Source organism: Schistocerca gregaria, chromosome X, assembly GCF_023897955.1.
Source record: "Schistocerca gregaria isolate iqSchGreg1 chromosome X, iqSchGreg1.2, whole genome shotgun sequence".
Taxonomy (NCBI): domain Eukaryota; kingdom Metazoa; phylum Arthropoda; class Insecta; order Orthoptera; family Acrididae; genus Schistocerca; species Schistocerca gregaria.
The window spans coordinates 175,921,122-175,933,694 of record NC_064931.1 but is presented as its reverse complement, the minus strand read 5'-3'; the positions used below and the strand labels follow the sequence as shown (position 1 = coordinate 175,933,694).

Genomic DNA, 12,573 nt, shown 5'->3' with positions numbered 1-12,573 from the left:
TTTGTATTCTCAGTTTCTAGGAGAGACAGGAGTAGAACAAATTGTAGGTTAATCCCCAGACCACATTTCAATGTAGTTTCATAAGCAGTAAGTTATGCCTGATTAGATCAAATACCTTGTATAAATATAAGAATTTGTATCTGACACAGTTACGACTACTCTCATGAAATGAAAGACTGCTGGTTCTGTTGATCTGTTCTTCCTAAACCCATTCTGATAATTAGTGATTATTTTATTTTTATTCAGAAAATCAGCTCATCTTTCATACATTGCTCTTTTGATAACTTTATAATAAAATGTGTCAATAGTGACATAGCAGAATATCAGTAGAACTGCATTGAATCCCTCTGAGAAATATAGAAACAGCCCTTTTAACAGAAATTTTCTAACACTTTTTTATCTATGTGAATTTCTTTACTGTAGAAACCATTAAAAATATTACAGTTTTGCAACAAGTTGCTTGCTGTCTGACAACATTTTCTCTGTAAAAGAAATCCAGAATTGAAGACTACTTAGTTAAATTACCTACCTGAGAATACGTTCTTACAACTTCTTTCATGCAGTGATACAATTTTGTTTTCATGCAGTGATACAATTTTGTCAGGCCATTAATCAGTTAAATTCATTTGTTATACATTGTAGCTTTTCTGAAATCAGTTTTGCAGTTTTATACATTTGAAACCATTGTGCTGATTTATTCTGTGACATATATCCAGTATTTCAGAAGTATCTTCTACCTAATACTTTTTTTTCTGTATAAAAATTTAATGTATTCTGAGAGTTTAAGAGTCACTAATGTTTTGTTTATTATTTTATGCGTTATATTAAAGTTATGAAGAGAATCATTTTCTCTAGAATTTTAAAACATAATGTACCTATTAGAAATTTTTGCAAGAAATGTCATTTTAATTTTCTTTTACTCTTTCCATGAATTTTTCAGGTGGAATGAATTGACAAATCTTAGACACCTGTAATCAAGACATGAGGGATGTGATTTAAAGAAACCATGAGACAGACCTAAATGATATATTTTTTATCTGAGGCACCATTTCAAATGAAGTGACAGGGAAAGTTAATACTCATAGCGCACCAAGGACTAATGAATACCAAGAGCCCTCTGGTTTAGTGAAACAACTTGTGGGCAGACATTGTTGACAAATTCTCAAGTCAAAGAGCAATATTATATAAAAGCTGACTATAATGAATATATCATGTACATTTAATATATTCTGGAATCTCTCCACTATAAATCATAATCAACTTCACCAGCTAAAAGATTGGGACTTAATACTGTGAATAATGAGTCAACATGTTACTTAAATTCAGTTGAATAGTGTTCTACACACTACACATATGCCAGTTTATTTATTCTTTTCATTCATGTATACATATTCCTAAATGTGATTTCAGACTGCAAGTATCAGTACTGGTGCAAAAGTAGTTACAGACTTCTGTGTAATTCTCCGGCATAAAACAACAACTAGGAAACAGCTTAGAGAAGTGTGAAACAACACATTTTTGATCAAGTTATAATCAAGGAATGTGCAGGACCCTTGCATGGAGTAATAGTATATGTGATGGGATGACATTTGCACCCCAGACAAGAAATAAATAGAATTACTGTGTGTATGTATTTTGAATAGAAACCACACATTTCATGCACATGCAGTGAATAAAGGACATAGAATTCCCATATATTAAATAAATGAAGGCGTGCTATTCAGAATATTTGCACTATAACCTAGCATCTGGATGCAACATACCTGTTTCATTTATTAACAGATCATGATTTTCTGGCTATTTCAGAATGAAGTAGTGAAAATGTATTTCAGTTCACTTATGGAATATTTATTTGCCCTGGTCTGGACATCATTAGCAGTCCTACAATACTTGAATAATGATTTTGGAAAACTGCAGGAAAAAATCATAGTTATACCATAAAAACATATAAAAGAAGTATTGGGTCTTCTACCCATAAGCCCATTATACACTTGTATATTTGCTATCTTAAACAGTAAACAATCCACCATATCACAATGTAGTGTTAATTGAGGGAATAACTCAGCTGCTGCTCTGTCACTGCCGCTGTAAGCTTAATGCTACACTGTGGGAACTTGATTGAACATAAATACACACTTTAAAGGCAATTTGCATCTCCTAGGTGTAATTCAGACAGGTCAGAGATAGTAAACTGTGATTACTTTTTACAACAGTTGTGTATAACTACAATTTAATAGTACCCAAAATTCAAAAATGTCTTGGATTTTTAATTCATAAGATGGGTCTGATTATACACAGTCCATATAATCTTTCTCATTTGTTGGGTATTTAAGTGCTCCTCATTGTCTTTCTGATTAAAACTCTACTCTTGACTCACATTAGCAAACCATTACTGCCCATGTCATCAACCTGCCATGTCCACAGTTTTCCTGATATATTTGTATCTGACAGTTTTTCTTCTACTGTATTTACAGAGTCAAATTGAAAAAAACTGTGATATTTATTTACTTTCCTGAAAGTGTATTCAATGTAGCTGTGCAGTATTGTGTTTTATTGGCAGTTTTTGTACTGTTATCAGGATTTGACCATATAAGTCATTGTTTCAGTTTTAATGAGTTCATTCATCTGTTGTTATTATCTTTTTGCTTTGTGCAAAAATCCTTGCATATTTACAAATATTAATTCAATTAAAAGCTTAACTCAAAAGAGATTTATTTAATTTGTTTTCCACCAAACTGCGGAGCTGTAGTATTTCATAAATTACTTTATTTTTTCCCCCATGTACACATAGTATCTAACTGTCCTCTTTTCTATATTTTCAAACAAAAGTAATAGGGTCCACTTTTGCAGATGTATATACAATTTCCTCCAATTATATTGTATAATAGACTTTGTTGGTCTTGCAGATGCTCATTTTACAAACAAAAACTTGTATTATTATAAAACAAATGAACGGTACTGTAATCAAGCCTGTCAGAAATTACCATATAATCCTCCAATATATCAAAACCTTCAACACATCCCCATACTCCTAAGTTTGACTAGGTTTATATATAATCTTAACATAACCATTATGGATAACGTATTACATATGGAAACCTTAAATGTGAAATATAACTATGAAACACAACTATGAAATAGAAGAGATCAGTTAGGCTGTAACCAAACTTTTCACAAATAATAATCCTCCATTACATCCAAACCTACAGCATGCACAGAGAAAATTAATGGTCATTCCCCTATGTTATGTCTGATTAGGTCTATGCTCGAAATTAATATAGCCATTATAGGTAACTTGGAATGACTGATTTACTGAAGACATTAGCTTCCCACGAAAATTATCACAGTAACGTTAATAGAGAAATATAATACAGGCTACCCAGAAATGAAATACAAAACAAACTTTTAAGATAACTGACCTGAAGTTGTCTATGTATTTACAACAACCGTGATAAAACTTACATTGTAAATAGGCCTTCATGAAATGGAAATGTTGACAACAAACCTAATAATAAATCATATGTTGAAATGTGAACACAGTGAAAATTATAGAAGAAGCAGTGATACAGTTGTGAGTATCATATGTATGTTAATAAAAACCTCAAAACAGTGAATTTCAGCTGTATGGAAAGTAGCTGAAGACGAAAATTTTCATCTTAGTTCAAATTTTATCAGCAGTCTTGCAACAGTGTTAATGTGCAGTTTGTGACCATTGTAAACGAATGATCCTGCTATGAAAATGTTTCTGAGCTGAAATATAAAGATTTTCATATTCAGTTACTGTGGTACTAACTAACTAACCAACTAACTGTATGTGATTTTGTACTCTATACATTTGTAGTACATTTTTGCACTGGATAATTATCTTAGTTCACCTTTAATGTATATGTATATCTATATGTTATGTAATGCTGTGTAAATTTTGTGATGAAATACATCCATATATTTAAAAATCATAGTTTTTTTTCCTTTATTAATCCAGTCTTGTTCCATGTTTCAAGGTTCTGTAGCCAGAAATCTGACAAATTCTGTTTGTGAGTCCCCTTCCCAAACCCATTTCATTCAGAATTAACACTTGTCTTATATAAAATCCTAATTTTTAATCATTTTATTATGAGCTTATTCAGTTTTTTTATTTTCTGCAGCACATAAATGTCTGGAAGTGGCACTGTATTGTTTAATATTAGGTGACAAACTACATTAGATTAAAAATAGTAAACTTAAAGGAAATGTTATGGAACAAATAAACAAAATAAATTGCACAAATTATATTTTTAATAAATATTTAACAACTAATTATGATTTTAAAATTATTTATCTCCGTTCATTTAACACATACCCAATAAAACACCATATGTAACTAAAAATTAAATGTAATGTATTTCATCAGGTTCATTCCACTTTTTAACATCTTTTTATATATGTATATACAAAATTTTATAGTGAATGTGTTCAGTAGATTTACACTCTATATGTCATACATCTTGCATTAAAGAGCATTGATTGGTTTCGTTTCATTGAGATTTGTGCATTCCATGATATGTTATAAATTTTTGTATATATTTCAAGTGGTACCATGATTATCAATATGGCTATTTCTTGATCCTACTTTCATTTCAATTGCAAAAAATATGCAGGACTTTCATCATTACTGTGATATCAATTAGTAGAACATTAGATGTAGGTGTGTCAGGTGCTGGTTTTTCTGCCACAAACATTACTCCTATAGCACAATGAACTGTTTTAACTGTGCATATTAGTAGTGACTAATAACAGTGCATAATTTCTGCACTTTTTCTTGTAAGTTATGGTTACTGACATTTCCCTTAATCACATGTGTGTCATTAGTAATACATTTATTGAACAGCTGTAGCCTGTAACCAAGATAAGTTGCTCCATCCTGGAAACTGTAAGTAAAGTGCTTCTAATGAGGAGACATGTTTTCAGCTCCTCCTGAATTATATATTTCAGTAGCTGCGCACCTTTTCAGTACATAGTGCTTTTGGCAAAATATTCAACTTCCTTTAAAGGTTTAGGTGCAGGTTAATAAGTCATTTCACTCTCTGCTGTTCATTTTTGATACTTTAATGTGAGGGAACCCTACCCCCTTTGCATTTGTAACTTTTCCACTTCTGTATTTCCATTTTAATTGCTGGTGAACCTATTTTTATGCTAATAGGTACTGATGTTTTCTGTCTCAGTGTCTGTACTTTAGCTAGTTATTCCAAATAGTGTCAAAATAAAATTATTTTACTTTGATTTTCAACACTTACCTGTATTTAAAAATGTATTAATAATTAGTCATTGACATGAAACAGTAAATTTAGTTTCTGCTTCTCCAATTTTGAAGGGCATTCTTTATATTATAGATACTCTATGAATGCCATGAAGAAGGATAACTTTTGCAGCTATAGAATAAACCCATTAATATTTTTCTGTGTCATATAGTGCTCTATCATGGTTTTGAAGATTGTATCCCTAATTGTAACTGTAACACTCTCTTTCTCTCTTTTGTGACCTCTTAGTGGTCATTTATGTGGAAATATATGTAGCTTTCTTGAACCCTCATTACTCTAACTTCTATTAGTGCTGATTTATAGAGCTGATGTTCTCAAGGACAAAATATGATGATATGAATCCAAACAACCACTGACAAATAAACATCGTTTTTTAACCAAAAAATTCTGCTGTAGACAATGTAATCTAAATCTTAGGCAACATCCATACTATACACTACTTCATACCTTTCCTTAATACAGTTATTTACCTGATTTTACAAAACCTGATTTTTCAATTTATACAGCCTCTTTCCATCCTTACATACACCATCTTACTTGTGTCTGCAAATTCTTGTTAGAATATTTATCATCATAATATGCCACTTCTTTCTATTTATGTGCACAACTCTGAATGGAATGTTGGTTATTTGAAACATATTTGTTTCTGGATTAGAGAAACTATCACATTCAGAGCTGCAGACACCATTTCAAAGAGTAGAGAATGTTGGTTCATATCATAAGGCTGTTCCATCCTGTTCACAAATGTTTTGAAATAAACATTTTTAGTGTCAGCATGTAGTAATCTGATAAGAGTGGACTGCAGTGCACATTATAATTCAGGAAAGTCTGCATATATCAACAGCTGGAGTGACAAGGAAAATGTCAATGTTACATAATATTTACAGCTTGCAATAAAATGTGAAAGATTTTAATTAGGAAGATGTACCAAAGAAATTTATAGCCTTTACAACATACAGTTTGTATTCTGAACTATTTATAAGTTCTTACAGGTAGTAAAATCTGTTATTGTGTAAATCTATGATAAAGACTACAGCAAAATAGCTGCTATCATTGTACAACATTTCCCATATATTTTGTAATTTCCTTTTATCAGCCACTGTGTTGTGTGTTGTGTTGGCAAATGAAAAATATTAACTCTGATATAAAGTGACTAATGAGGACTATTGATTGTGTTTAACTGAATTACATTTATTTTATTTTTAAGCCCATTTGATTTAACTCAATACACACTTTGCAAAAGTGTAGTGTTGGAGTTATCCTAAAGTCACCTATTATGATTTACTGAAGTATCATTAGCCAGCAAATTTACATATTGGTAAATATCTCAGTCTAATTCAGTGCCAGGTTGTGGCACAATAAACTGGTCTTACTCACTCATAACTATTATCCTTCAGATAAATATTATCTCTTTAGTACTTCTAAATTGCAATTTTTGGTAATAACTGAATGCCTTCCAAAGATATTGCACTTGTGAGTAAATGTTGCTACTATCCTAACTATTAATATCTGAGCCATACAGGACTTGAAAGAGAAGACTAAATCATTGCTTGTCTATTTTTTCAAAATAAATTAAGGAAAGTCAAAGAAGAGGTTCATAGTATCTATTAGTGTTAGTGTAATAACACTTTCTTCAATACAATGTGTTTCTAAAAGAAGACCAGTCACGGTTCATTTTAAATTAATTCTCTTACTTTATCATCAAAATATATTATCTGATAACATTTTTGAGTGTATGGAGATGTAATGCCTCCAGGTGAGCTGACAGTGACTTCAGCGAGCTCCCCACCATCGTCTGGGACCCCACCAATAGCAGAAGGTTCTCCAAGAGATGGCCGCACACCAGTCCAGGGAAATGCACTGAGTCCATCACCTCCTGTCAGCTCAGCAGCAGTTGATGTGGTCCCCACAAGCCGCACTGTTGTCAGCAGTCCATTCTCGGTCAGCCGTGAATATGCATTCACTCACATTCATACCCAACCAGGACAGGTTAGTTACAGTTAAATTTCTACACCCAGCTTAGTTGTATTTTTGCAAATATCCATACTACTAGCAAATACAGCATAGCATCATTAATGAGAATAAGCTCAGTATTTTATACAATATGTCATAAATTAAGTACTCAGATGAAAAGAAATATGAATGAAAAATTCCTCCAGTCAAGATGTGCTGCTTATTTTATCATGAACATCAAAGTTTTAAACTACAAAAAGACACTAATTTGCAAATTAGTACTCTCTTGGAATCTATGTGATGGACAGAGTTGGCAGCTTAGCAGGCTACTGTGATCATCAGTAAGTTTAGTCAGCATAGTGTTGCATGAACTGTTGACATCCACTAGGTCGATGGCTGATAGGTGCTGGAAATGACAGTGGAGTGAATATTTCTCATGTCAGTACTGACAAGAGATATTCATAACCCTGATGGGGGAAGGTAATTCAAACCTGGCTTCAGCTGCCAGACTGAAGTCGTGTGTGTGTGTTTGTGTGTGTGTGTGTGTGTGTGTGTGTGTGTGTGTGTGTGTGGTGTATGTATGTGTCTGTCAATGACTCAACACTTCTGTTATTATGTGAGTAGTCTTCTTTACTTGTAGATTATTCACATTCTACCAGAATTTTCCAGTCTATGGTTTTTAAACGTAGCTTTGTAAGAGCCTACTAGTTCTTTGTCCCTATTAAAAAACATGATCAGATAACATTTTTCATGTTGAAGAAATACTGAGGAATAACTTCTTTATTTGTAGATTATTCACATTCTACCAGAATCTCCAGTCTATGGTTTTTAAACATAGCTTTGTAAGAGCCTACTAGTTCTTTATCCCTATTAAAAAACATGATCAGATAACATTTTGAAGAAATACTAAGGAAAAACTGCAAACCCATGGTGAATATGTGAAGGTAGCAGTCAGCAGTGCTCTATCTCATTTCCGTTTGGTCTAAAAATAAGACATTAAATGAGGCAGTTGTAAATTATTCCTTCACTCATTTCAGAAGGTTTTTGTAAGAGTCTGTTGTTATCATCTGGGTATTTGAAGGATAAATGAAGTGCTTTCAAGTTATAATGCCAACATCCTTGCCACAGTGGTAACACTGGTTCCCATCAGATCACCAAAGTTAAGTGCTGTCATGCTTGACTAGCACTTGGATGGGTCACCGTGTGGACCTGCCAAACGCTGGTGGCAAGAGGGATGCACTCAGCCCATGTGAGGCTAATTGAGGAGCTACTAGATGGACAAGTAGTGTCATTGGTTACGAAGTTTGTTCAAGTTATAACACCTCTGATTTTTTTTTCTCACAAACTAATCATACGAAAACTGTGAAACGTTTGTGACTTCTTGACATAATCTCCCTGCAGCTATATACATTTTTCACAACATCAATGCCATTTTTCCATGTGACTACAAACGCTTCCTTAGGAGTCTGGTTTGACCGCTGGAAAATCACTGATGCAATAGGAGCGTGGCTAGTGAATGTACAACCATAGTGAGTGTCTTTCATCATTTGAAACAGCCAAAAGTCTCTAGGTGCCAGGTCAGGTGAGCAAGGAAAATGAGAAATCATTTCGAAGTTGTTGTTATTTAGAAACTGCAGTATTACATTGACTGATGCCATATTTCCATGCTCTTTTATGTTCTTTATACCTTATTTCAAAAGTTATGCAGGTCTGCTGATTGTACAAAGGTATTGGCATAAAAAACATAAAATAGCTTGGATATATGGCACCAGGCATTCAACATTTGCAGAACACATCTGACAAGAAAACAACAGAAACAGACATGAAAATCTCTGTAAGTCTACCTTTATACTGGACGGTTGTGGGACCTTGGCTATTAAATATAAAATGTCAAATCAAAACACCTTCATCTGTCTAAATTTTCTGTCTTATTTTATGTTTGTTTACATTTGTCACTAGTTTCAGAGTTACATTATGCTATCTTCAGACCCCCAGACCAATGTGTAGGAAGAATCCCACCTCTTTTAGAATCAAAATAGAGGCCAGCATACAGTCACTAGTATCCGTAGACATCTTTTAACAATGTGATCCATTCAATCATCGCCTGCAGACTGCCCACTCTACATCACGCACCTGTACCATAGTGAAGCAATAATTTACAAGAACAAAGTTTGCACATTAGCTTGCCAGCAGATGATGATCGAAGGGATCACTTTGTTAAAAGAAATATATGGATACGACCAGCTGTATGCTGACCCCTATTTTAATTGTATAAAATGTAGGATTCTTCCTACACATTGGATAGGGAGTCTGAAGATGGCAAAATATAATGCTAAAACTGGTAGAAAAAGTGAAATAAAACTAGAAATTTAGACTGCTGAAATTTTTTCATTTGCCATTTTAGACAAGAAAATAGTCAGATACAGAAATAAGAAACATCTCCAAACTTAACAAGAGAACTTCCAAATCCAAAAAGGCAATAATAGAAAAGAAACATGTAATAAATGGCCAAACAAACATCAGTAACCAAACGTTATTCAAATTAATAAAACATGTAGTAGTTACCACAAAACAGTATCATATAAACAAGGCTATATCCCCACCCTCTATCACACAGAGAGAGATAGTAGACACTTTTGTTACCACCAAAACTAAACAAAATACAAATGCATTCCAAACATCAAAACAAAGTGCACAAAATGGTGAGATGGCAGTGGTTCTTCACAACACAAAAATGGGAATATAGTTAGAGTTAGTGAAAAGTTCTGCGTGCTAAAATCGATCACATATATGCAGAAAACTATGAAGAATGGCAAAAGAAACAAAACAAAAACACGAGTAATGATAATTATTAATACTGTTTATAGTAGTAAGCTATGGCATGAGAACTCTTCATGCTCCTAGCAAACCAGAATTATAAGAAAAACTATATTGTCACAGTGACCACCGTAGATTCTTTAAAATAAAGTGAAGTGCATTTCGTTAAAATTAAACGTCATTACACTTGCAGAAGATTGTATTTAACCTACATGACTTGTATGATGTGACTGCAGAAAAAAAGAGGCCAGGAAACAAAGAAGACAACATGTATTGCCTAGCAGCATGCCACATGCTCAGGCTGGTGCCTGGTGATCATGCATCAGCATGCATGATATCCACGTGTGGGGCTCTTTTCCCATTTTTAGGTCTTCATGCAATATTGTGTGCCCAGATTCCATAAAAATGCCAACTTTGGAGGCTATGCATTCCACATTCATATAGCGATCCTCCAAAACAACTTTTTCCACTCACTCTATCATGTTATCAGACAGACTGGTGCTAGACCGAGATAGTCTTGCTTCGTTATCCCACAATATTCTAGCTTCTTTTAGCTGTCACACCTATGAACACACATTAGACACAGCCATGCATGTATCACTTATCTAGAAATGAATTTCCCATTAGTGTCACACCATGCAAAGTGGAAAATGAATGATTACAAACTGTTCTTGTAATGAAAACATCACCATTTTAAGTATCAAAAACAGTAGTCAATCTTGCGACTGACAATAAAGTTATGTGTGCTGTACAGTGCTGCCATTACCACAAACCCATTCACAACAAGTTCACACATATTTTAAAACAAAACTCTTGTTTCTGTGTGCTTCCAGACCTGAGGGGGAAAAAGAGGTGTCATAACTTGAATGCACCTCGTAAGGTTGTTTTATGTTATCATTGTCCTAAGAAACAAGTCATAAACTGGTGACTGCCAGTATATTGCAGGTATATGTTGCCAAACATGTGTAATGGAACTAGCACATACGGACAGTAGTAGGAAATGTGAATGGCTGATTTGCTTTATTGGGAGAATTTTAGGAAAATGAGCTTCAACTGTAAAGGAGACCTTGTATAGAACACTAGTGCAAGCCAGTCTTGAGTACTGCTTGAGTGTCTGGAATCCCCACCAGGTCAAACTAATGGAAGGCACTGGAGCAGTTCAGAGGCAGGTTGCTAGATTTGTTACAGACACTATTGATCAAATTTAGAGAACCAGCTTTTGAATCTGACTATAGAATGAGGAGGTATAGTTGTTTTTGCCTCACTCCATTTGCAAGTGATCTATGAAAAGAAATTACTAGTAGTGATAGGAGGTGCCATCTGTCACACATCATATGGAGGCTTGTGGAATATGTACGTAGATGTAAACGTAGACATAATTCTCATGTTGAAAGTCATATTGCAATAATAATCAATATTAATGGAATGTGTATTGTGTTCCAGAAAAAATGTAACACATTATAGATAGAAATCAGTGAACTGAAATATTATGAATTAAAATATTTATATGCAGGTTTATATTTTTTATTAATAATTTCAACTGCTGATGTAAAATCAACTTGCTACGTTTTAGAATTATTTTCATTATAATTTGTTCTAAGAATATTGAGAATTAACTACACTCACCAATCACTGGAGGCAATTAATTTTAGTCTGTTGAAAACAGAGCAGCAACTTTAATAAATTTCATAGTTTGTGATCTACTGCCAATATATGCAACCCTCATTTGTTAAAAGTACCTTCTCATGTGAATCAAAACTTCTGCAAGCAGCAGTCTCTGATCATCGTGCATTAATATGCTGTATCTACAAAATGGGGCTCTAAAACAGAAGACAGGAGGGAAATCTGAACTGTCAGTCTATAAAATATGAAATTTTTGAAGTAACACTGAGGATAGAAGGTTGGACTGAAACAATAAAAACACAAGGCACAAATTAGAAGTATGATGATTTCTTAACAAACTAATGCATTATTTTCATGCAGTCTCCCCCAAAACGAACAGTCAGAAAAAGCAGGGTCATCATACGCAATTTATTACCAAATAAATAATTGAACTCAAGACTAGAGTGAAGAAACTCAGACAAACAGGACAAATAGAAACATTTAAAAAGTATCAGAAGAAGTACAGGAAATTTATAATAGAAGCAATAAATAGAGACATAGCAAATTCGGATCATAAAAGGAAAACAGCATGGGGCCTAATCAACACTGATATATGCAGTCAAAAGTGTAAATAGGCACCAACAGAAATTTTAGTAAACTGATGATATTGAGAAGAACCAAAATTCCAGATGGAACAAAAATTTCATATATACTCAATGACAATTTGATAGATGCTGAATAAAATTTAGTGTGTGAAAGAAGCCATCATGGGTCATAGAATCCTAGTTCACTTGGATGACCATCCTACTCAGTGTTCTGGAACCAGTGACTAAACTAGAACTCCTAAAAACAATTCAGAAACTAAAGTACAAGAAATCTGCAGAAGATGGTGCTATATCAAACT

At 33.5% G+C, this 12,573-nt stretch overlaps 1 protein-coding gene across 22 annotated transcripts in view; it reads left to right on the top strand.

Moving 5' to 3' along the window:
- Positions 1-12,573, top strand: part of LOC126298847 (nuclear factor 1 X-type) — a 1,745,828-nt gene that overhangs the window by 1,720,859 nt on the left and 12,396 nt on the right. For 21 of the 22 annotated variants that reach the window (XM_049990351.1, XM_049990348.1, XM_049990347.1 and 18 more), the window contains one exon: positions 7,054-7,286. In XM_049990351.1, the coding sequence (XP_049846308.1) occupies positions 7,054-7,286 (233 nt within the window). Of the gene's footprint in view, positions 1-940; positions 3,957-7,053; positions 7,287-12,573 lie in introns of those variants that run through there. The other variant, XM_049990358.1, reaches the window with a different exon arrangement.